This window comes from Parambassis ranga, chromosome 3 (assembly GCF_900634625.1).
Source record: "Parambassis ranga chromosome 3, fParRan2.1, whole genome shotgun sequence".
Lineage (NCBI taxonomy): Eukaryota > Metazoa > Chordata > Actinopteri > Ambassidae > Parambassis > Parambassis ranga.
Window position 1 is genome coordinate 1,333,434 of NC_041024.1, and position 23,959 is coordinate 1,357,392.

The 23,959-nt window shown below is 48.6% G+C and overlaps 1 protein-coding gene across 1 annotated transcript in view; it reads left to right on the forward strand.

The window, feature by feature from the left end:
• The window catches only part of LOC114433225 (SH3 and multiple ankyrin repeat domains protein 2-like), a 157,436-nt gene that overhangs the window by 106,182 nt on the left and 27,295 nt on the right, over window positions 1-23,959 (forward strand). The window contains exons 11-16 of the mRNA XM_028401675.1: window positions 86-503; window positions 7,296-7,435; window positions 8,520-8,633; window positions 14,124-14,205; window positions 19,573-19,655; window positions 21,068-21,192. Of these exons, the coding sequence (XP_028257476.1) occupies window positions 86-503; window positions 7,296-7,435; window positions 8,520-8,633; window positions 14,124-14,205; window positions 19,573-19,655; window positions 21,068-21,192 (962 nt within the window). The remainder of the gene's footprint in view (window positions 1-85; window positions 504-7,295; window positions 7,436-8,519; window positions 8,634-14,123; window positions 14,206-19,572; window positions 19,656-21,067; window positions 21,193-23,959) is intronic.

Here is a 23,959-nt window from a genome sequence, read left to right on the forward strand (position 1 = left end):
TGATGTGTTCATAAAAGAACAAAGATACTAAATGCTGTAGCTGTAGAAGATGACTAACCTGTGCCTCCCTGTGCCTCCTGTGCAGTGCCTTTCCGCGAGGCTCCAGCCTACTCCAAACGCAGACGGGGTCCGTCGTCTGGCAACGGCAGCGGAAACGGCCAGTCTCCCTCCTCGCTGTCGGCTCCACGGGTCCTGCTGCGCTCCAACAGTGACAACAACCTAAACGTCAGTCAGTACCAGCAGCACGGTTCTCCTGGCAACTGGGGCCCCCACCAACACGCCCAGCCCCACCCACACCGGGCCCCCCAGCAGGGTTCGCAGCCTGGCTCCTCGGCATTACATCGCAGCTTGTCACCTCAGCTGCTCCAGCAGATGCCCAGCGGCAGCCCCAATGGCACCGTGGTGGTCCGGACCATGGGGAGGGGGGCGAGGAGCCGGTCGCCCTCCCTCAGCCGGTTGGGGGAGGAGTCCAGGCGGGCTCTGCCTTCACAGCGGCAGCCCAGGTGAGTCTGTGCAACGTGCTGCAGAGCGTGTGTCCAGTGGGTTTTGTTTTTTTATTTTCACAACTTTCCTCGCTGACTAACCCAGAGGTCACATGACTCACAAATATTTCACTGTCAATATTTTGCTGTTGAATTCCAGCACAGCTGTGATGGGACTCACTCCCACCAGGAAAATACCATCACTGTCACTGCTGCACCTGCAGGTTGAGAGACGAGTTCCATCAGACTCTTTTCACAGGATGTCCTTTAAAACCACTGAAATTACCACACAGGTTTCAGTTCTCTGTCCAGAGACCTCCCACAGCCTCACCTGGCTGGATGTAAGATTCAAAAAGAGTTAAAGAACATGGTTAATATCACACCTGCTAATTCCTGCACAAAGCTCCTAAACTAAGCTCCACAGGGTTGGAGGAAGAGGTCTGTCAGCGGGCAAATAAAATTAAAAACAAGATTTCAAGTAAAACTTTCAAAGAAAAACATATTTTATGATTTGCTCTCTGTAACGGAGCTGGAGGTGGAGAGCTGTCTGCATTGTTTGGCCTTTACTGTACATACAGTACAGTGTACCTCCTATCTCACCCTCCCCCATGCGGGATGTATGACGGTTTCTGTGGGAAACATGCCATCAAAAAGACTCTGGCTTCCTCCAGTTACTACGGCAACCGTTGCTATGGTGGCCTGCAGACACTTTGCAACTGTGTGCGACTTTGGATGTGTGCAGTGTGTGCGCCTCACATACCTGCGTCAAATATCCAGCTTAGCATAGTGTGTGTGTGTGTGTGTTTGTGTGTGTGTGTGTGTGTGTGTGTCACCTGAGTCAGTTCATTCAGAAAAGCCACCGTGGATCTGTGTATCAGTGCGTGGCGTGTGCAGCAGCATGTGATTGGTGAAGGATTAAAGTGTGACAAGCGGTTATCTCAGAGCGATGTAACTGTCAATCCCGATTAAGACACATGCTCTCTGGCCTCTTCCTCCCCCTCTTCCTCCCCCTTCCTCCTCCACCTCTTCCTGATTCTTGGCAGATGGACACATTTGGAAGCACTCTGCTGCACCAACACTACCCACACTCTGTAGCTCAGCCTCTGTCCAATGTCAGGCAGAGATGTAGTATACATTATAGAAAGGATGTGCAGTGGCGGAATAAGGGCGGGATGAAGAGGAGGAGGAGGAGGAGGAGGCTGCTGAAGACGAGAGAATAAAAGCAGAGAATGAGGGGTTTAGAGCGAGGGTGGAGGGGACGGAGTTGAGGGAAGACAAGTGATGGAGGAGATGAAAGAAGGGGAAGAGCAACGGGGGAGGACAGTTGCCTTTGCTCGAGCAGTCACATGAACATCACTATCATGTCTTTTGACACAGATGACTAAAAAACTCAGGGGGCTTGTAGAGGGAGAGCGTCGGCAGGAGGCGGCTGTGGTGTGAACTGACGGCAGAAGCGATTCTTCATTTTTCTCCTGTTGAATCGGAGAAAGTTCGTCTGCTTTGCTGTTGTTTGTGAGCTGACAGCCGGTAAAATGTGCGACCTCGCCTCCCTGACAGATCCTCACAGGCGCCTGGAGAGACTTGTGATTGATCAGTTTGTCCGTGTGTTGATGCACAGCCTGACACTGTTTGTAATCTGAAGTTTGGTATTTTTGAAATGATGCAGAACATGAACAGATTCCAGCCTCCCAGATGTCTCTGACAGCCAGTCATCAGCAGGAAAACACTTTGATTGAGATTGATCAGGGCTTAGAAACGACCTTTGTGTAAATATCTGCTGCTTTCAAGTCAATTCAGTTTTATTCATAAAGCACCTTCACAATCAACATTGTCTCTAGGTGCTTTACAGAAACCCAGAGCCTGAACCCCAAAGCAAGCAGACAAGGACAAACTCCCTTTAACAGAAAGAAACCTTGAACAGGACCCGGCTCATAAGGAGAACCTTCCTGCTGCCAGTCGGCCGGGTAGAGGAGGAGAAGAAGAGGGAGACAGGACAGAGAGGATGAAGGAGAGAGAGGAGAAGAAGAGGGAGACAGGACAGAGAGGATGAAGGAGAGAGAGAGAGGAGAAGAAGAGGGAGACAGGACAGAGAGGATGAAGGAGAGAGAGAGAGGAGAAGAAGAGGGAGACAGGACAGAGAGGATGAAGGAGAGAGAGAGAGGAGAAGAAGAGGGAGACAGGACAGAGGCATCATGAGGAAGACTAGACACTTACAGTTAGTGACATAAAATAATAGATCATATGTCGTCCTCATGAGAGTAGGAGAGGAGAGGAGGTGGGGGAACCTTCAGACCTGTAGTCTGGCTCTGTTTCTTCGGGCTTCCAGGATACATAGAGCTGGGTATCATCAGCGTAACAGTGAAGGTTTGTGCCGTGCTTCTGAATGATGTTTCCTAGAGGGAGCATGTAGAGGGTGAACAGGATCGGTCCGGTTTCATGTTGTGTGTTGTGTGTAGGATTTGTTACCATGGTAGCTGAAAAGAGCTGTGGAACTCATGAACGTGTGTGTGTTCCAACTCAAACCATGACCTTTATGTGATGAAGGCAGAACATGAACATTCTCCTGAGGAATCCTGGTCCATTCTTCTTCCTCTGAAGCTCCTCCAGATCTGATGGTCTCCTGCATGGATTCTGGTCTTTAGTCCACTCCTCAGATTTCAGTCAGGTCTTTGTGCAGGTCAGTCAGTAACCCTTTGCTCTCCTGGAGGTAGTTCTTCACTAGAAGAGACGTTTGCTTTATCTGAGAGGAAAACCGGGACCCAGACCCAGTCTGACTGTAGACTGCTTCAGGGTTTCTTTCAGACATTCAGACAGTCTTCTTCTTTCATGATTCTTCCACCCTGACAGGATCCACAGTTCCAGACTGACTGAGTCCTCCTCACAGCATCATACTGCCTCCACCGTGTCTGACTGTATGAAGCCTGTTCTTTGGGTTCTAGCCTCTCCTTTCTGTCTCCACATGAAGACAACATCTCTGTGAGCACAGAGCTCTAGTTCAGCTTCATCTGACCAAAGGACTTCAGTCTGTGTGCTCTGTCTCCAGGTGGTCTCTAGCAGACCTCAGTCTGTGTGCTCTGTCTCCAGGTGGTCTCTAGCAGACCTCAGTCTGTGTGCTCTGTCTCCAGGTGGTCTCTAGCAGACTTCAGTCTGTGTGCTCTGTCTCCAGGTGGTCTCTAGCAGACCTCAGTCTGTGTGCTCTGTCTCCAGGTGGTCTCTAGCAGACTTCAGTCTGGTCTGTCTCTAGGTGGTCTCTAGCAGACCTCAGTCTGTGTGCTCTGTCTCCAGGTGGTCTCTAGCAGACCTCAGTCTGTGTGCTCTGTCTCCAGGTGGTCTCTAGCAGACCTCAGTCTGGTTTGGAGGTGTCTTCTCTGCAGTCTTCTCTGACTCTTCAGGTCCAGACCTGGTTCAATCCTTCACTTGAACCCTAAAAAAGACAAACTAGCGTGATGATCACAAAATGACTCATAATGTAGGTCTGTAACCTGACACCTCCTTCTGCCTATCAGGGTTAGTTATCAGGGACACTCACAGCACAGCTCCTCTCGGCCCAGTTATTATAGAAACCAGGCAATTAGTGACCTTTTAATGGACTCCCCAGAGTCACATTTATATGATTGAAGCTGATCCTCAATAATAGTTTGAAACACTAAAACGTATCATGTGTGTAATCACACTGGTCGCAGCAGTGAGCCTGACTGTTCGGCATCTTCTTTGTTCATCCGCCGCTGAAAATAGTCCCAACTTAAACACAGCGGGAGGTGGACTAACACACAACATTGAAACAACACAACCTTTTTGCCTTATAGAGTGCACACACAGCAGACGCTACAGAGGACGTTCAGGTTGGACCTATTTATGTGCGTTCAACCCCCGAGGCTCTGTGGTTGGATCACTGTCCTCATTTTCAAACCGATTCATCGTCAGTATTGTTTTAAGATTCTGTGAGGTTCCGATGCAGAGATCACGTTATCCTCCTGCTCCGTGTCCAATAAGTGTGACCGTTAGCTGTCAGAGCGCTCCCCACCCTGCTGCCCTTTAAAGCTCTTCATTCCCCCCCCCCCCCCCCCATTCAACCTCCACCCACACACATGACAGCGTCTGTGTGGCATCCACTTGCTCCCACTTGTCATGTCATTTGTTAGAATGCAACACACACGCACATGTGAGCACACACACACACACTGACACAAATAAGCACACAGTGACAGCTGTCAGTCAGCCTCAGGGCGTCATGGCAACAGCTCCTCAGCTAGCTGTGGTGAGAAATGAGATGTGTCCGGCGTCAGGACACGAGGCTGTGACATACATTATCATAACGCCTGAAATACATACAGCAGCTCATCCTGCTGGCAGATCTGTGGCTCCTGGAGCCGTTCAGTCACCTCTAACCGTCCAGAAATCAACAGAATTAGACTCCAGACTGACAAATGTGCAGGTTATAAATATTTTACTACAGTGTCCCAGCTTCACATAAAGACAGGTTAAATTCAGCGAGGATAAACCAAACACCATTACAGCACAGGGAAAATCTTCTCTATGAAAAATCCCCCCACCAGACCAATACACACAGCTCTCTGAACACAATCAATAAAATAAAACATGAAACATAAATGTATAGACAGTAACACACAGTAATGGAAATACATTCAGATCCAGAGTTCTTTATTAATACATACATTCAAAAGTGGAAAAAAACAGACATTGAAATAAAATAGTGTTCATTGTACTGTAAGTTATGTTTCTCTCTCCCTCTCTCTCCTACTCTCAGGTGATCGGCCAATAATAGCTCAAATTATGCACAGCTGGTATTAATCAACACTGTCTAATTAGCACCTCAAAGCCACCTGGGTAATTGCCAAAAAAAAAAAAAAAAAAAAAAAAAAAAAAGCAGGGTGGCAAACATGGCTGACGGTTTCTCCCTCTCAGTGGGAACCTGCCGGTCTGCAAGGCCCGGTTCTGAGTGGGAAATGTTTGTCCCACGTTGCTACGGTAACTGCGCTGTTTCATAAATGCCCCTTTTTTTGAAGTGATGGCAGGGAAGAATCATTCTGCAGATGCATTGTGGGAAATGTAAGAGTCAGCTTTGACCATACTCTCCGGCCTCTCCCTCCATGGTGCAGTGAGTTCGGTCCAGGTTCACAGATGTTTGGTGGAGATCTGTTTTAGTAACAACGTGCCAGTGGGCATCTGAGTCTGAAAATGGATCCTTCATGGCCTCACACATCCAGGATGTATGGCACTCTTGTCAGTTTTAGATTCTTTTACATAGAATTACAGCAGATTTGGCAGACGTCACAAAGTGTGGGCATCAGCTGCAGGTTGCTAGGTGACAGAAGCAGCATGTTGAGATAAACAGGAAGTCTCCCACAGACCAGACCGTCCCATTTAACAACCTTGTGTGTCCACACTGTCCTTCAGTGGGTGCAGCCCCTGGACCGGGACACAGCTATTGTTAAGTGCCTGGATGAGACCTTTCCCGGCGTTTTACCAGCACCTGCATGCATGATGGAGGCTGACCCACTCTGTGATGCGTTCACAGGTCGAACATTTGACAGGCAGCCTTTCTGCTGCGTGATCTGCAGCATGGTGTATTTCAGCCTCAGAGTGCACCGTTGCAGTTTTGTCCGTGGCTTTCCCTCAGACAATGTGAGCGTGCTCTCAGTAGGTACTGAATGGGGTTAGCTCTCCAAAGGCCCACGAAGGTTTGAGGAGGAGTGCGGTCTACAGGACAAGGTGACCCATTTACTTGAAAAAACCATTTCCTTCCTCCCGTTGAATCCCTCGCTCCTCTTCTCCATTTCCATCTTTCTTTTCACTCCCTGATTTGGCTTCATCATGTTTCTGCTTCTTCACCCTTTCTGTCTCTGCGACTCAAACAGACGCCTTTTAAAAATCCTTTAACCATTAAGGTACATAAAAGGATCTGCCTTATAAACAGCTGATAATCAGTGATCTTGTCATGAGGAGGACGTTCTAAAAGCTGAGAATCTGTCCTTTCTGCATCATTTTAAAGTGGAATTTGTTGTGGTGAGTGTTGCTCCTATCATTGACCACTAAGTGGCGCTACATTATCATGTCAGGCACCTCGAGCAGCACCGTGGTCTGTGCTCACATCTTCACAGTCACACACACTCAGACCATGGAAGCAGACCGGTTCCTGTGTCTCGTCTGTCTTCAGCTCTTCTTACATCTTTACATCCCTGAATCCAGTGAAGCTCCCTCTGTGCTTCTCACTGTGTTCTGTGTTCTACCCGGAAGCTTCTGCAGCTCTGTGGGTCAGAGCCGTGCAGCCCACATTCTGCCCCACTTACTGCTGCGAGACACGTGGCCGCTGGCCTCTGAATGTCTCCTCTGCATTAAAGTCACTTTAACTAAACTGGAAACTCCTGTGTTGTTAAAGTGAATGTTCATTGTTAAACTGACACGTCCATCACAGCCAGAGACTATAAGAACACAAAGAATCAGACTTCTACACTTTCCAATGATCCTTGATCTGTCGTCAGCTTTGAATATTTCATCCAAACCACTTTTAAAAATCTTCAAAAAATAAAGAGTTCACTCCAACAAGACTCAGTAAAAACTAAAAGTCCAGTCCTCCTCAGCAGCCAGCAGGAGCCATGATGGAGTCACATGTGAGCAGCAGTCACATGACCAACATTTAGAAAGTATCTGTCTGATCTGCAGCTGATTTCTGTCTCACTCAGTTTTTCTGCACAGTTCTGTAGTTCGGAGTTCAGAGGCTGGACACTGGACTTCCTGTTGTTGTGCATGTCTTCAGTCCTGACCTGTGTCTGGTCGTGTTCTCTCTTTCAGTCCCGGCACTCATGGTGAGGCAGTGGGCACCAGGAGGAAGCTGTACAGTGCGGTTCCAGGCAGACTGTTTGTGGTGGTTCGTCCGTACACCGCCCAGGCCGAGGGAGAGATTAACCTCTACAAGGGGGACAGAGTCAAAGGTGAGACGTGGAGCGTGGGCTCAGGTTTACTCGCTTTTTAGCACAGGCATACTGCAGCATGTGTGACCTTGCAGTGTTAGTTAAACACATGTTCTTACCTTCCACCAGGATGAGAGTTAAAATAATCGAAAAGCAAATAAAGCTGCTGATTCGACGCTGCCTTCGTCTCATAATTGTGCCTGAAAACAAGACAACTGGAAATCAAACAGCACATTACCATATCTGATGAAAATGACTCCCTGTGGGCTCTGCTGGCTCTAAATACAGACGCACCGACATCCTCCTCATCTGCAGAACTTTCACCGGCGCTGCAGGTCTGCAGCAAATGAACAGGAAATATCTTATTTACGAAGGAATCGAGGAGGATGTGAATGCAACATTTAAACTGAACCTTTAAACGGAATCATAAGAAGTGAAAAGTTTTCCTTGGATGACCTTACGCAATCCTCCCTCCACTGGTTTCCTGTCCAGTTTAGAATCAGTTTTAGGATTAAATGCTTGTTTTTAAGGTCTGAAATGGGACGGCCCGAACATGTTTTGTGAAATCTTACACCATCTAGGGCCTAAAAGAAGATTTAAATGTAGAAGTATGATTTCAAAAGCAAGAGGATCGAGCCTTTCCCACGGCTGTCTCACAGCTTTGGACCAAATCCCTAAACCTCCATGTTTGTGTTTAGCTTTCAGCTAAAGACAGACGCCTCCCTTCTCTATAGTAAACATACACTTTGCACATATTTTTATAAAGATATGTGTATGTTTGATTCTTGTTTCCCTTGTTGTGACGTCATCATTTATGTTTAATCATAATTAAAAGCATATCTGGGGCTCTCCGGTCGAAGCCAGAAGTCCTGGTTATTGTCAGATTGTTGGGAGCAGCTGGGGATCCTCACGCTGAGCCTGCAGCCTCTGTGGTTGTAGCGCAGGCCTTTGCTTTAATATCGTAGAGCTATTTAAATGTGACATTTAAATGAAGTGCTTTAAATGATCTCTGGGGACGTGCTGTTCTCTCAGTTTGTGCTGATGTCTTTTTCACTATCTTCCTCCCCTCTCTCCTCTGTCCTCTTCCACCCCCCCTTCGGTCCAGTTCTGAGTATCGGAGAAGGGGGTTTCTGGGAGGGCAGCGCCCGCGGCCAGGTGGGCTGGTTTCCAGCCGATTGTGTGGAGGAGATCCCAGCCAAGACCAGCGATGAGCGGAGCTGTAAGTCTAATCACCTGGGGCTGCTGGGGGGGTATGTAGGACACGCTGTTTGCCATTACCCAGTTTTGAGGAGAGAGGGTAGGGGGCGGAGCTAAGGCTGAGTGGCTCCTGGAGCAGTGTGCTGGCACGTGGCTGCCGGAGCTGAATGTGTCTCTGTCCGCCTGTCTCTCTGTCTCTATCCGTCTCCCCAGGCGCTGGTGCACAGAGCTAAGCGCTGCATTGCCCTGCTAACTCAGCTGTGCTCTGATGTCCTCTGGGTGCAGGCTAATGAACATATCACGCCATGCTCCCTCCCCCACGAACATCCCAGTCCTCCTTGTCCTTACATTCACTCTGTGCCGTGCCGCCATCCTCCTCCCTGTCCTGCTTTCTTTCTTAATCTTTTTCATCCTCCGGTATTCTATCTCACTGGCACTGTTTAATTATTGACATTAACGCAAACTACAGTGTTGCCGGAGTCAACTCCCAACACCCACCGCTCTCTGAGCCTTTCCCCGCTCTCGCTGAGTATGTCAGCGATGATGGAGGCAGATGGGGAGCAACTTGTTCTCCTCTCGCTCTGGCTGTTTGCCCTCTTCTGGGTGGCTTATTTTAAAGCTTCACCCAAGGCCATTGGCACAGGGAGCCTTTCTCACACTGTGCCACGTCCACATCGCCCCCGGGTCTGCCTGCAACGAAAGCCTGTCAGAAAATGGGAGCACAGTATGGTGGCTCGCAGAGACCCGTTCAGAGGCAGCCTCGGCCAAAGGCCACGGGTCACCTGTGTGTGTGCTGCACTGAATGACCTACATAAAGCCTGTTAATTGGGTAATTGAGACATATATTTTCAGTTGCATTAAACACTGATGTCACCCTGCTGTATAACACCCATAACAGCGTACAGACACACAGACAGACAGACAGATAAGCTGCTGAGCCTGAGCCAAAATTAGCTTAGCTTAGCTCACAGGTTAAAAGCAGAGAGGAATGACGAGCTCTGTCGAAGCGCTACTTCTGATGTAACTTTCTCTGTGACCAACACCCTGAAGCTGTGACGTCCCAGACGTCCCTTTTGCATCTCCATATGGTTGCTTAGCAACCCACAGAGAGGCTGCACAGAATGGACGTAGTGTTGCTTGTCAAGGAACAGGCCAGTGTGTAACTCCTGTAAAACTCACTGTGTCACCGGCTGCTCGGCCTTTATGTGTGCAAATAAAAAAGAAACACAGGATGCATCATGGCGGCTGTGGAGGATCCGCAGCTGTTTCCAGCTGTTCAGACATTCTTAGTATGAAGCTTAAATCCAAAGTGGGTCTTTTGAACATTGAGGCAGTTATTGATCTTATACAGTCTGTCTGGAGAACGTTTCATAAACCCACAGCTGCATGCTAACAGGTGTGACTACTTCAAACTGTTTACACCTGAAGCTGGCTCATGTGCAGAGGTAATTATTCAATACCGACATCATTATTTATTCATTAAGAAAGGAACGGTTAGTCCCACAACACACTTCACTGCAGTGTTTGTCCAGCTGTGTCTGAATAACACCCTGATTTCACTTTTTTAATCCCACCGTTTCTTCCTCCTAATCCTACAAAATCTGTTTTGTGTTGTGCTGCACACACACACACACACACACACACACACACACACACAAACACACACACACACTTTTACCAAAAATCCCAAACATTTCTATTCAGCATTTGGATGATTGTAACAGCAGCCCTCTTCTCTGTAAAGTGTGCAGCCTGTCAGCGTCATGCGTCTTACCTTTTCATCTCCACAACCCACACACACACACAGACACACACACACAGACACTGATTTAAGTTAAACACCTTTAGCTTCTAATCCCTCTAATTCAATAGACGTGATGCTGCAGGATTAAAACCTGCTCAGATATGCTTTGGCGAGGTTCAGGTTTGGACCGCTAAGAGCACTTGAGGATATATGCATGGAAAATACACAAACACACACACAGATAGACACACACACACACACAGAGCTCAGTGATTATGCTGATACAGGAGTGTCAGAGTCTGTGTTCCTCGTGTTAAACTGAGCTGCCTGAAAGACATCTGATTACAACAGCAGGTTTCCACCAAGTGTTTCTGTTCAGTTCAAAATGTGTGATTAAATAATAATAATAGTAATAATTAATCAATCAGGTTCCTTTGAAGAGCGAACAGCAGCTGATCAGCGGCAGGTTGAGGCCAACAGGACAGCTGTTCACCAGCTTTATAAGAATCTGTTTAGAACAGCACACACTGAAACCTGACTGTCAGACTCCTAACACTTCAAAACTCTTCATTCTGTGTAGGAACTTAGAGCTTAGACATTACCCACAATGCACCCTGACATCAGAGATTCAGGCGCCAGTTTCCATGGCTGCAGTCAGATGGTTCTGTGGAACATCTGGAGCGTTCAGCTGAAGCCAGTCACCTCCAACCTGTGGGTGTGACCAGCTGCAGACACACACTCGACACCATCTGTACACACAAACACACACTCACACTTAATGAGCCTGCAACACTTTAGCTTTAATGAGCACAGCATGTGTCCAGTGAGGTCACGAAACATTTCCCTTTGTGTTTCATATGTTTTATATGGACACAGTGTATGTCTCATGTAAGGCCTAATTAAACTTTGTGTTTTGTAGTGTGTGTGAAGCTGCACAGTGGTGGGCACAGAGCAGATCACAGAATGCATGTGTGGCTTTGTTAACGAGTTTAACCCTGAAGCTTCGCACTAATGTACAGCACAGAGAGACGCACACGTTCCTCTTCGTTTCCTAACGATGCCTTAATTTGGATTCATGTGATGCTAACAGCACAGTAGCAGGAAGATCATCCCAGATGTGTCATAATGTGAGCAGATTATTTAGGATGCAGAACACGTGCCAGCAGAGGTTTGAACCTGCTGCTCTGGTGGTGAGAGCAACAAATGACCAGAATCTCTCTTTAAATCTGTGTAAGGCCGAGGGATGTGGCTCAGGGCTGCTGCTGTATGAATATAGTGCCTGTCAAATACAGATGTTTTCATTAGGAAGGAAGTCGGCCAGGAAAATGGCAGAGAAGGGGGGTTAAGCCCCATAAAATGTTGTGTAAGGGTCTGAGCTCACCACACACACACACACACACACACACACACACACACACACACTGCCAGCCATGAAAGAATCTGATGTTTGAAGTTGTGACAGTGACAGTCTGACCAAATGTGACCGTGTGTTGTGTTTGGAGTTGAATAGATAGCGTCTCATTTGGGTCTATTGTGGTGATAGATAAACATAAGGACATTTGAATTAGCTGACCCGGAGGAAGAGTGCAGCTCTGACGCCTGCATCAGTCCTAAAACGGCCAATCAGGTTGGCTGTGACTGAAAACCTGCTAAAATCCTGCAGCCACATTCTGAGCTGTAACAACAGTTTTAAGTGCACTAAAGCCGACGGACAGAAAACAGAGAGACGACAACCGGAGAAGGATTGTGGTGATTACGTAAAAAAAAAAAAAAGAAAAAGAAAAAAAAAAAAAGACTGCTTCCAAATCACATAATCTGAGCAAAAGCAAACTCGGCTGAATAGTACCCTCCATTATAATTCCAGTCACAGCTGTGCAGCGTGTCACAGGTGACACTCACTCCTGCATCGCTCCCTCAGATATCTGAATGAAGGAGAGGAAAATACAGACCTGGAGGAAACCCAGACAGGACCAGATGCCCGGCAGAATCCATTGCTCACACACACACTTGCAGGATAAACAGCTGACAGAATGACACAAATACAGATGCAGTGTAGTGTCCATGTTTTCACACACACCTCACAGATATGAATACTTTATGTCCTGATCAGTTATGCATATGCGCGCGCACCGTCTCTATTGATGTGTGGCCATAGAAACCAGCTGGCTGCAGTCAGACAGCAGTTGCTATGGAGTGTGACTGTGTGTCTCTGTCCCCTCCTCCGTGAGTTTTCTCATTACACACTCTGTTTTCTTTCATTTCTGTAAAAAAAACACACAAAGCTGCAAACCTCCTTTCTTTTTTTTAATCTTTATCAGCCGGCTCTCTGCTTCCAGCCGCAGCCTCCCTCCTCCCATCTGACACTGTGGACGTAGAATCAGGGAGAGAGGAAAAAAAAAATGTTCCTGCAAAGATGACAAGATCTAAGCCGGATCAGAGGAGATGGAGTTTCTGTGAAAGTGTGACAGCTGGTGTGAGAGAGTATGTGAAGGAAGCAAAGAGAGGGAGGGAGGGAGGGAGGGAGGGGGAGGAGATGCTGCTGAATTGGACAAATAGATGAGACGGATGAGACAGCAGGCGTCTTCACTCTGGAGGTCACGTGTGCGTCTTTGGGTGTATGTTTGTATGTACGTTCAGCTCCGGACTCCTCCTGCCTTTCATTCATAAAAACGTAGTTCACTGTGTGTCCTCCACGTGTCTGATCACAGATAAAAGAGCCAGAGGAGCATTTAGAAACCATTTAAACTGTGAGCTCAGTCATAACAACATTCATGTCCCTATCAATGCTCGCACACTCTTTTCTGGTCAGGCCTCTTTGTTTTGTGCACTCATTAGCCAATATTGCCACCCTCTGGATCTTTGAAGACCGCTCTTCACTGTGAACTCATGTGGAATACGAGGCGTTTGAGTCCTACAGAAACATATCAGCTGCAGTTTATGAGGGACTTTCTTTATGTAGCTGCAAAGATCATCTGTTACAGGCCTGGCCTGGTGAACATGATCAATAATCAATATCTACAGAATGCTTTTAGGGAATTTCTTTAATTCAGCACGAATGTTCAAATGAGCTCCATCTTTTGAAGGCTGCAATTGATGTAACACCAGAGCAACCTGTGAAGTGAAGGACAGGAAGGGCGGATCCATCACAGCTCAACACACCCCAGGATTCACGGTGCAGCTGGAATGTTAACATTTAAAAGTTACTGTCAAGTGAAAGCTGTAAGGCCACATGTGGAAAGTCTCCCGTGGACCGGACCCTCCCATCTGATAGGGACACTCCTCCACAGGATGCAGCCCCTGACCTGCGGCACAGCAGAGAGGAGCTGAGAAGAATGTGGAGGTCAAGGGTCAAAGTCACTGTGAACATAAAGCTCATCTCATTATTCAGGACCAGGATTAAGATTCTGATCAGGCCAAAGCTTCTCACAAAAAGGTCAAAGGTCATCCTCACTGTGACATCATAACGTCCTGCAGACACACATTAAAACACTTCATGGTAAATAAAATCTGTTTTTGTTGTCATGGAGATGGAGCTGCTAAAATGTTTGTCAGATGTCAGATTCAGTTATGTTGGTTTGGAGTGTGAGCTGCTGGTTTGGAGTGTGAGTGCTGGTTTGGAGTGTGAGTGCTGGTTTGGAGTGTGAGTGCTGGTTTGGAGTGTGAGTGCTGGTTTGGAGTGTGAGCTGCTGATGGTTTGGAGCTGTCACTGTGTGTAAATGGTCACATGTGGGACGTGGACATTGATCCGGTTCTGTTGTGATTTGGCAGATTCCCGAACGGACCGTGCTGACAGACGGAAACTCTTCAGACATTACACTGTGGGCTCCTACGACAGCTTCGATGCCTCCAGGTAAGACCGCACACACCACACTCATCCTCAAATCACATTAAACTGTATGTATGTTTATTCACAGAGTTCATGTTCAAGATTTAACCCTTTAGGTGACATGGAGACATTCAGAATGAAGCTGCTTCTCTGCGTTAAATCAGCTCCTGGTACTAACCGTTCCTCATATAAGGAAAGAAAAGCCGTAGTAGAAAGAAGCAGATTAAAGATGCAGCCGTGTCCTTTCAGCTAAGTGAAACTTCTGTCTAATGGTACCTGACGTTGAATCCCAAGGTCTCCACCGTCTTCTGTTCTTAAGTTATTCTGCCTCGCTCTCCTCTCCTCCGCTGTCACATCCACTTCAGTGCGAGCTTCATTAGAAATGAAGATGGATATATACTCCTGTGTTTACGTGTATGAGAGCTGGAGATGTTCTCCACTGTGAATCCTCTGTAAAAGGAGCTGAACCTGGACATGAATGAGCGGCCTTTGAGGTCATCGGACCAGCAGCGGCCTGCAGATATTTAAATTACCAGCATGAACCGAGGCTGAGGACATGTCCTCCCTCAGTCTGTCCTGGAGGAGACGACGTTGAAGCTCTGACAGGGACAGACTCATTAGATTTGCATCAATGACAGATGAGTAGTCGTCATGTTAAGTGGACAACAGAGCAGACACAACCTACAGACTCACAAACCCTGTTTGTTCACAGTCAGGTCAACCAGAGGTCAATCAGAGCACCTGGGTTAACAGTGACACCTGTGGCCATTAAGTGAACTGCAGTCAGTGTCTTGATGCTCACGCCTCCACTGCAAGGGATCATCAGACCATCACTTTGATCAGTCCTCCCTTTGTGTACTGTTGTGTTGCGTTCTCTGTTTTGTATGTCACGCGCTGCATGTTGTAGTACAGTGCAGGCGTTTCATTACAGTGTGATGCTGCGGTGATGTGTAGCTACCCCGCACTGATCTGTGGCGGTTTCTCAGGAGCTGTTTTCCTGTGGGAGCCTCCAGCTGTCGCCATGTTTGCAGTGTATGAGTCTACCTTAATTCCTGGTTAAACCACATAGAGGCAAAGGTGGCAGTGTGTGTGGAGCTTGGTCCAGGTCAGCTCTGGAGTGTGGATGAAGTAAACTAGCATTACTGAGGCCAGGCACGTTTTTAACTTGAGTCTTTTCAGTGAAAAACAGTCCAACCCCGACTTCAAACCACGATTAGGTCATTTGTTCTAAATTCTCATGCACAGCTGTCTAAAATAAACCAAGGTGAAATGTGATTTTTCTTGTTAAATTGCTTCATGAGTCTTTGCTATCAGGCCTGTGTGAAAATGTGCTGATAGGTGGTGAAGGACAGAGCGACACTTCCCTCTCACTCTGCTGGGTTTCCTCTGGCAGGACTCTCTGAACATGCTGGAAGATGTTTTTTTGGGTCAAGGTGAACCATCTCCAGCGTCTATTATCAAAGCTGGTCTGATGACTGATGACTTGTTGGCCAAACATGAACCGTGCCGTGGACTGAAGGCCCGTGTGACATTAAAGGTCCCTGGGAAATCTCCGCTGGAAAGGAAAGTTCAGCCTGAATGCAGACGGGGCCGTGCTGACGCTTCTTTCTGCTCCCCGATGGAACAAACTGTGTCATCACTCATATTTTTCTCTGAGATTGAAATGTTGCTCTGGTTTATTTGGAAAGGTGACTTTCCTAATGCACTCACATCAAGTCCTTCTATGGGCTTTAATAATGCATGTTTGTTTTTTAACTGGCAGAGGGTGATGTTAAATTCTGCATGAGGCGCTGGAGTTTTCCTGCTCTGTGTGTTTTGGGGCAAAAAAAAACAGAACAATTTACAGATAAACTGAGCTGCTGGTAACACCAGTAACATCCTGATGTATACCAGGAATATTATCCCTGCGCAGGAAATGACGGGAAAACGGGATCTATTTGTTATTGATGAAGTATATTGACATGTTTATGGAAGTGGCTTTCCAACAGAGGCAGGAAGTGCAGCACGGATAGATTTTATCTGTTTCATTTAAAGCCCAGAAAAAGCAGCGATGAAGTCTGGTGTGAGCTCATGTCGCTGCTGTTGGAAGTAAAGATTCTTTTTAGCACGCTGCAGAGACTACTCCATACAGCAGGTGGCGGTAGACTGTGTTGGTGATCCTGAAACAGGAAGGTTGTGCACAGAGCTCACTTAACTACACAAACCGGACGTTTAATGACCAGCTTCATGTGGAAAGTCGACACTTTATAGGACACTGAGCAGCTGATTGGCTGAACCATGTGACTCCCTGTGAACTTCAACCATGCAGTTAGCATGTGTTTAGCTTTGACTAAAACAGAAATTCTTGCAGAATATTCATGGACTTTAATAGAAGCCGTGTCTTCAGGGGAGCATCAGGATTCTGCTGTCGTGACTTTTTAATGGTGCACGTCCTGATGACAGCTGACAGCTCAGCGCTTTGCTCCGTACTCGTGTGGAAGCTTTCTGCAAGTCTGGCGTGTAGATGGACGAGGCCGCAGTGGAGACAGATCTGAACAGGACGCATCAGCTCTCAGATAAAACGTGATGGCGCTGATGTCACATGGCACAGATAGTGCAGCTCGACAGGACCATCTCCACCATGGTGCCTTTGTGCCAGACCCCCATAAAGTTTTGAGTAGAGATGAATCTCTGACAGACGGCCTCTGCGTCGCACAAGAAGGCCTCTCCTCCTGACTATAAATACAACCCCCTACAGTGAAGCCCAGATTGAGGCGGCGTGCTCCCCGGGGGAAGCTTCATCCCGTGCAGCCTGTTGAGCAGCATGTCCCACATCCTGCACGCCCCGCTTTGTTTTGATGAAGCCGCCTCAGTCTGTCGTCCCTCCCTGCATCACTTGTCGTACAAGATGACAGCTCTGATAAACTCAGGCCCTGCTCTGCGCCACGCTGACCTATTAAAGTGGCCACCATGTCAGATTTAGGCGATCAAGGTGTGATTACCAGCAGCCGCCCACTCTGGGCCAGAGGGCGTCTGTGTGTATGTGTGAGGGAGAGAGAGAGCGAGAGAGCGGGTGTATGGGAATGCTGGGAGATAACCTTCAGTGTGTCAGCAGTACCGGCCTCCTTCCTCTCTAGACAGATTGTGTTGCTAGGGGAACTGTTGCTAGGATGGCAGTCGCGCCTCTCTCTCCGTCTTTATTCTCCCCTCTCACTGTCATCCCACGTGTCTCTTCAGTGTAATCCCTGCACCTAATATAAGCCGAATGATGCACCCTCACAGCAAATATACCTCGGGCTGGTGAAGCTAACTTGGCCCTCTCCTCGGCTGGTTTTCATGGTCAAATGACGCCGATCTGTCTCACGGCTCGGCCATGATTACTGCAGGAAACGAGAGCTGGAAGATACCATTTTGCACATGTGTATTCCAGGAAGAGAGGACTGTGGCAGGGAGAATAAATAGTTGTGGTTAAGAGGAGGCTGTCAGATTAGACAGCTTACTGCTGAGTCAAACTTAAAGACGCGTCCTTTCTTTTGGAGTAATCGTGCTCTGCAGAGACGCTGCATCACCTCCTGGAGGATTCCTCATAAACACAGCTGCAGCTGCTGCTCAAAGGGAGACATGGGCGGTAGAGAGTCACACACACTGTGCTGATGCTTGGTACAACATACAAACACAAGGAGAGCAACACAACAGAGCAGAAAATCCTGCAGACCTCACTGAACCGGTGCAGTACAAGCCACAAGCCAGCGCCATCCTCCAGGCCTCAGTGATTACATTAGACCTAAAGAGCGGACCTGCTTTATGTGACAGGCGAGCTCTCCTGCGACATGTTTCTGTGACTTCCTGCCTACCTCAGTCCCACCCAGACTCACTGTTGTGACACAAACACAAGCGCTCAGAGGTCGCCTTGGTCCACATCAGCCACGGGAAATAAGATTAGAAATGTGGTGTTGATCATCAGACCACCAGCTGTCCTTCCTCCACACTTCAGCTCCACCTATAGGAGTTTAGGTGGACTGCCACACAGATTCAGAAACGCTCTGGAGGAACCCGTGCTGGACGTCAGACCAATACACTTTAAAGGCAGGGTAGGAGGTTTGGAAAACTCAGTGAGAGTCAGCCAGATTTTAAAAGTAAACACACGCACCTTTCTCTCGGAGCTCACCCCGAAGCCACGCCTCCCAATCACCTGAAGACGAGCTGCGGTCTGTGACTTCGGCCATCATGCACGTACCTCTCTGGTGTTCAGAGCAGGAAGAGAGTGACAACCAGCCAATACTCCTACAGGGTCCACCCGGAGGATTGATGATGTTTTTAGTGTTTTATAGCTTCAGATGATTCATATTCTTCGTTTTAATGAGAAACTGCCGAACTAATCGGTTGCTGTCGGATTGTAAAGAGAAGTTACACTAATTTAACAAAAAGTGCATCAGAATGAAATCTCCTACCCGACCTTTAAAATAGATGACCTCACTGATGAGCTGCATTGACAACATATTGTTTGTTTTCATCCTTCTGAAGCTGTCCCTGTGTTCAGACCTCTGAACAGTCATCCTTACTGTTTTCATTTGGTGTTTAAAATGAATTTAGATGGATTCTAATAAACAGAAAACATCTTTGAACTGAGAAAAGTCGATCAATCAATCAACCGACCAGTAACAGATCAATCAGTGAGGGAGGCGGCCACCAGGCTTCCCGCTGCCCTCACTTTCTCTCCCTCACACCTCCCGCCCCTCCAGCCAGCCGCTCCTGGCCGCACGGTGCAGAGCGCCGCGCACTCGGTCCGTCCACACGGTGGTTCCGCCGCTCGCTCCCTCCCTCTCACGCTCTCTCTCCCTCCGCCCCCCTCGCGCCTAAGCACCGGCTCCAGCTCCAGCCCTCCGTCCCGCCTCATCATGAGCTTTTAGCAGCTTTCGCCACCAGCCCGATGTCGCTTCTCCTCGACGGCGCAGCTCTCCCGCACCGCCGGTCGGAGCCTCCTCCTCCTCCTCCGCAGGAGCAGCAGGAGCAGCGGCGGGGGTAACCGCGCGCAGGAGCGGCGGACAGGCTGCTGCTGCGGCTGCACGGAGGCGCAAGGAGGAGAGGGAGGCGCGTCTGCTCCGTCGTCGTCTGCCCCCTCACGGTTTTATTCGCCTGGCTCGTCTCTTTTCTGGAGATGCTGTCGCCGCGCTGCCGGGGCCGCTGTCATACCGTGTGATAGAGATAGAGGCCGGCAGAGGAGGAGGAGGAGGAGGAGGAGGAGGCAGCGGTGGTGGTGGTGGTGGGGTGGGGTCGGGGTTGCCCTGCCCTGCCCTGGCCGGACTAGCTCTCCTCCAGCAGCATGAACCTCCACTCAGGCAGGGCGTCCGTGGCTATGCTGCGGATGATGGGCTGTGCTAACGGGCGCTCTGCGCGGCATCTCCTCCACAGTGACTGCGTGGTGGACGAGAAGACGGTGGTGCTCCAGAAAAAGGAGAATGAGGGCTTTGGCTTCGTCCTGCGTGGGGCTAAAGGTAGGAGCATCCTCTGACTTTCTGTCATTTCTGTGTGTCTGTGTTCACCCTCACTCACCCGCAGCATCCCTGACATGCTGCATGCATCCCTGACATGCTGCATGCACTTCAGTGCAGCATGTACCATCATGCATCTCTTCTGCTCCCAGAACATGGAGAGAAGTTGTGCTGCTGAATCAACTTTTAATGTGACCTCCCTTCATGTGCACGCATCAGGATGGTGATGGCATGTGTCATGTCATGGATGCCTGTGTTGTGTAAATCCGTCTGTGTTCCTGGAACAAACGTGCGTGGAGGCTCTGCCTCGGCGTGTACCCGCCCTCCTCCGCCTCTTCCACCACATCAGGAGTTGTTGTGATACGAGTGGCCTATACAGGCAGTTTGATATCTCACCAGGCTGCGAGATTGGCTCTAAAAATAGCCAGTTTGAGCTGCTGCGTCGGTTTCTATGACGATTCTCTCCATGTCATAATCCACGTTGCATTCCACAACTATGCGCAGCAGCTCCATTGGTCCACACCATGGTTACTGTGGAGAGGTAAATTTAGTATTTTCATATTCTTGTTTTTTAAGACAAGGAGGGAGAGGAAAGGACAGGATCTGACTGGAAAAACACGAGGAATGTTCTAGTCATTCTGACACACACTGCTATCACCCCGGGGGAACTGACCCAGCCGAGCTTATCCTGCAACGGGGGGTGAACACACACACAGACACACACACAAACATGCGCTGATGCTCGAGCTGTCACATAAGCTCACATCCTCTTTTTGTGCTCTGCGTTTCGGCCCTTTTTTTTTACCCTCCTCTGTCACACACACACAGACAGACACCCAAAGAAACACAGTCATCACAATCATGTAAATCCGCCCATGAAGAACCCTGGTTTGAGCTCGTGGACCGTGTCTTCCAGTAGCAGGATGAGTTATAGGAAGTGTCACTTGTCACCACTGGTTTCTCCCAGCCGCAATATTTCTTAACCTCCCCGCGAGCAAAGAGAGGGAGGCTGGGCTGCAGCCATGTGTGCACGCAGAGTGGTAGTACAGTACAGCAGGACTGAAAACGCCGCCGCATCCAACGGGTCATTAATAAACGTGTGCTGATAATATGAGTGTTTCCATCATGCATCAAGAACATCCTCCATCTTAATGTCCTCCCTTGTTTCTTCTAAAGTCGGTTTGAAAGAACAAATATTCAAAGTTCCTGATTGGCTGAGACTCAGACCCTTCACTGAGTCGTACGCCTCTCAGCCGCAGGAGGTCGTCCACAGGCGGGTGGGGTGGTCGCAGTACTTGGTTAGGTTTCGGGAAGCCTCTTGGGTCTCTAACAGATTTACGCATGCTCCAATAGGCTACGTCAGTGTCTTGTGTTCCAGTTGTGTTGACTCCACCTGTGTCCCTTTTGCCGTGCAGCGGATACGCCCATCGAGGAGTTTACGCCCACACCGGCCTTCCCCGCTCTGCAGTACCTGGAGTCGGTGGATGAGGGTGGAGTGGCATGGCAGGCGGGGCTCAGGACGGGGGACTTCCTCATCGAGGTAAGAGCTGCTCCATTTTTTTATTAGAATGTGGAAACTGCTGAAGTTTTATTTAAAAATGTCTTTAGTGTCTGGTGGATTTTGGTTGGATGTTGAACTACGTCAGGTCTTCCTGTTGGAGCTGTGTGTGTGCAGCATGTGAGGTGCCGTGGTGGTCTTTTCTGTAGAATCCTGTCAGAGTGGGACTCCAGTAACGTCTGAATATGACCCTGTCCTGTGAAAGCATCAGTTGGGGGCAGTTGGCGGAGCAGCTGACTCCTGCCATGTTTGATGGTGAGCGCTGGATGGAGGAGAACGTTTTGAGTCTGCAGAGTGTACAGGTTGTCATGTGGGTAACAGAGTGAGACTGAGGGAAGGCCTGTCATGCCTGTTTAGTGGTAACATGGCTGGTCCTGTGGGCTCCATGAATCATGCACACCCATCGCATGTTAAGGTAATGCAGGGCTGGTGCGTTTGAAGTTTAACGTGACTGTAATGTTTAGAGGACGTTAAGAGAAGGATGAGGGGCGCTCCGCCCGCCGCTCACTGGTCTTTAAGGCAGCAGTAAAAACGGTACAGCACATTTCTGATGCCACACTCCGCTGTGTGGCGTGTACGTTTCACTCACTAGAAATTACAACAGCAACATTTCACCAGCTGAGCTAACACCGGTTGCTTATAATAACACACTAATGGCTTCTACCTGACACCGTCAGGCGCTCAGTGACCCACGAAGACACAGTGTTTTGGTTGAGCTCAGCTTCTGCTGTATCAGCAACCATTAACAGTGAGAAGTGTCCACTCGAGCAAAGACGTGAAGCTGAGCATCCTTTGGCTGTTAGCGTTTTACAGTGTGACGCTGCGTTTAAGGGCTCAGCTGTAAAGAGAAGTGATGTCTGACCTGAGAGCAGGAATTCCAGGACACAGCACCAGCAGTGATGCTGATGTTTCTTTGATTGTGCGGCCATGTGGCCATGTGGCCATGTGGAGGAGCAGCGTTATTCATTAAGAAGGAAGTGGCTTCATGTTTCGTCTCTTGTTGCTCTTGTTGTGTTTCTGAGACTCGGGTTCAGCTCCAGGAGCTGCTGTATGTGGAACCAGCTGCTCCATGATGCAGAACAGGATCAGGAGGGAACTGTGGGAGTTGTTGCTATTTCCACTTGGATTAATGTTGATTTCCAGTTTCTGGGGCCACAGAAGGGGGGGGGGTTTACTGGGAGGCCTGACTTCAGAGAAGCTGTGTGGAAACAGCACAGCTGCTGGCCATACAGTGCTGGGACGTTGTTATGGCCACACATCAATGATACAGAGAGAGGAGACATCACACTCTTACCCTGCTGTCCCTCCAGAACATGTGACCAGACAGGACGTCAAATTCTCAGAAAAGCAGACAGATGTACGGAGGCTGAGGGCGCGCTGCAAGTTTCTGACTTTTTAAATGTCAAATGTTGAAGTTTGGTCTTTTTAGGACTTTCTGACCAAACTGAGTTCCATCCAAAGTCCAAGCAAATGTCAGCCACACGTGACCTCAGAGTGACCTTGACCTCCGACACCTGACCGCCACATTCAGATCAGCTCATAGCAGAGTTACGTGTTCTGGAGCCCTGGCTGGGCTGGTCAGGCAAACACCTCCGTGTCTCTATGCGTTTGTGTTGTGAGTGTTTGTGGTACGTGTGCTGAGGATGTTTTGTCTGTTTGTGTTGTGGTGCTCTGAGCTCTCAGCCTCTGAGGTTTCATACCTGATTTCAGCATTCAGTGATGTTCAAACAAATCTAATCTCATATAGACGTTACACAGAGTGACGCCGTGTTGTTTAAGCAGTTGTAATGTCTGATCTCTCAGTTTTCCACTCAGATAGAAAAGATTTGTGTTCATCATCTGGCTGTGCTTCCCTTAATGTGCGCCCAGCTCCAGACTCGTGATGGATCTGTGCTCGGGGCCTCCGTCAGTAACGTTCCCCTCGTGTGTCACAGCTGCTGCGAGGAAAGCGTGTCGTCTATTTTCAGCCGTCCCTTATATGCCCCCATAAGGACTGTGTGTGTGTAAGCAGCGCGGCACTGGGGGTCGGTTTCTTTTGTGTTCCTGCTAAATGGAGCATCCAACGAGCGAGCTGACTGTGTGTGCGTCTGCAGCTCCTCCTCAGCCTGACCTCAGCTCTTCTCCTCACTCGTTTGTTTTATTTCAGATTTTGAATCGTCTCATCAGTCTGAAGTCAAAGCTGCTGAGTGTGTTTACAAAATGCATCAAAGCATCTGAAGATGTTTGACACACTCACAGCTGCACCGCCTGTAGCTAGCTTACCATCCGCAGCTTGTTTTTCTTAATGAGCGTGAGCAGAATAAGGCTGATTCCAACTGAAATCAAGCAAATTCACAGTGACCTCAGAGGATCAGTGCTGACGCCGTGTTCCAGCCGTGTTCAACAGTACAGGAGAGTCACCCAAAAAATACAACAAAGGGGATAACTTTATTTCCTTATTGATCAGCCCTCCTCATCCTGCCCTGACTCCTCAGCTCAGCAGAGAGAGAGAGAGCGAGGCATACGCATGATGCAGGACAGAGGGAGTTGACACACATTTTGCCAAACAGCACATCCTGTCTCAATCCAGCCTCATTTTGAAGCAGCGCCAATTACTTTCAGCACATTGCACAGCTGTCTCACCTGTCACCCTCCTGAAATGGATTGTTCTGTTAGCGCGTAGTTCTGGCTTTGCTGAGGTAATGTGATGTGGTGCAGCACGAGGCGCTTTTCCTGTAAATTGGTTTTGTTTGCACATGCCAAGAAAAGG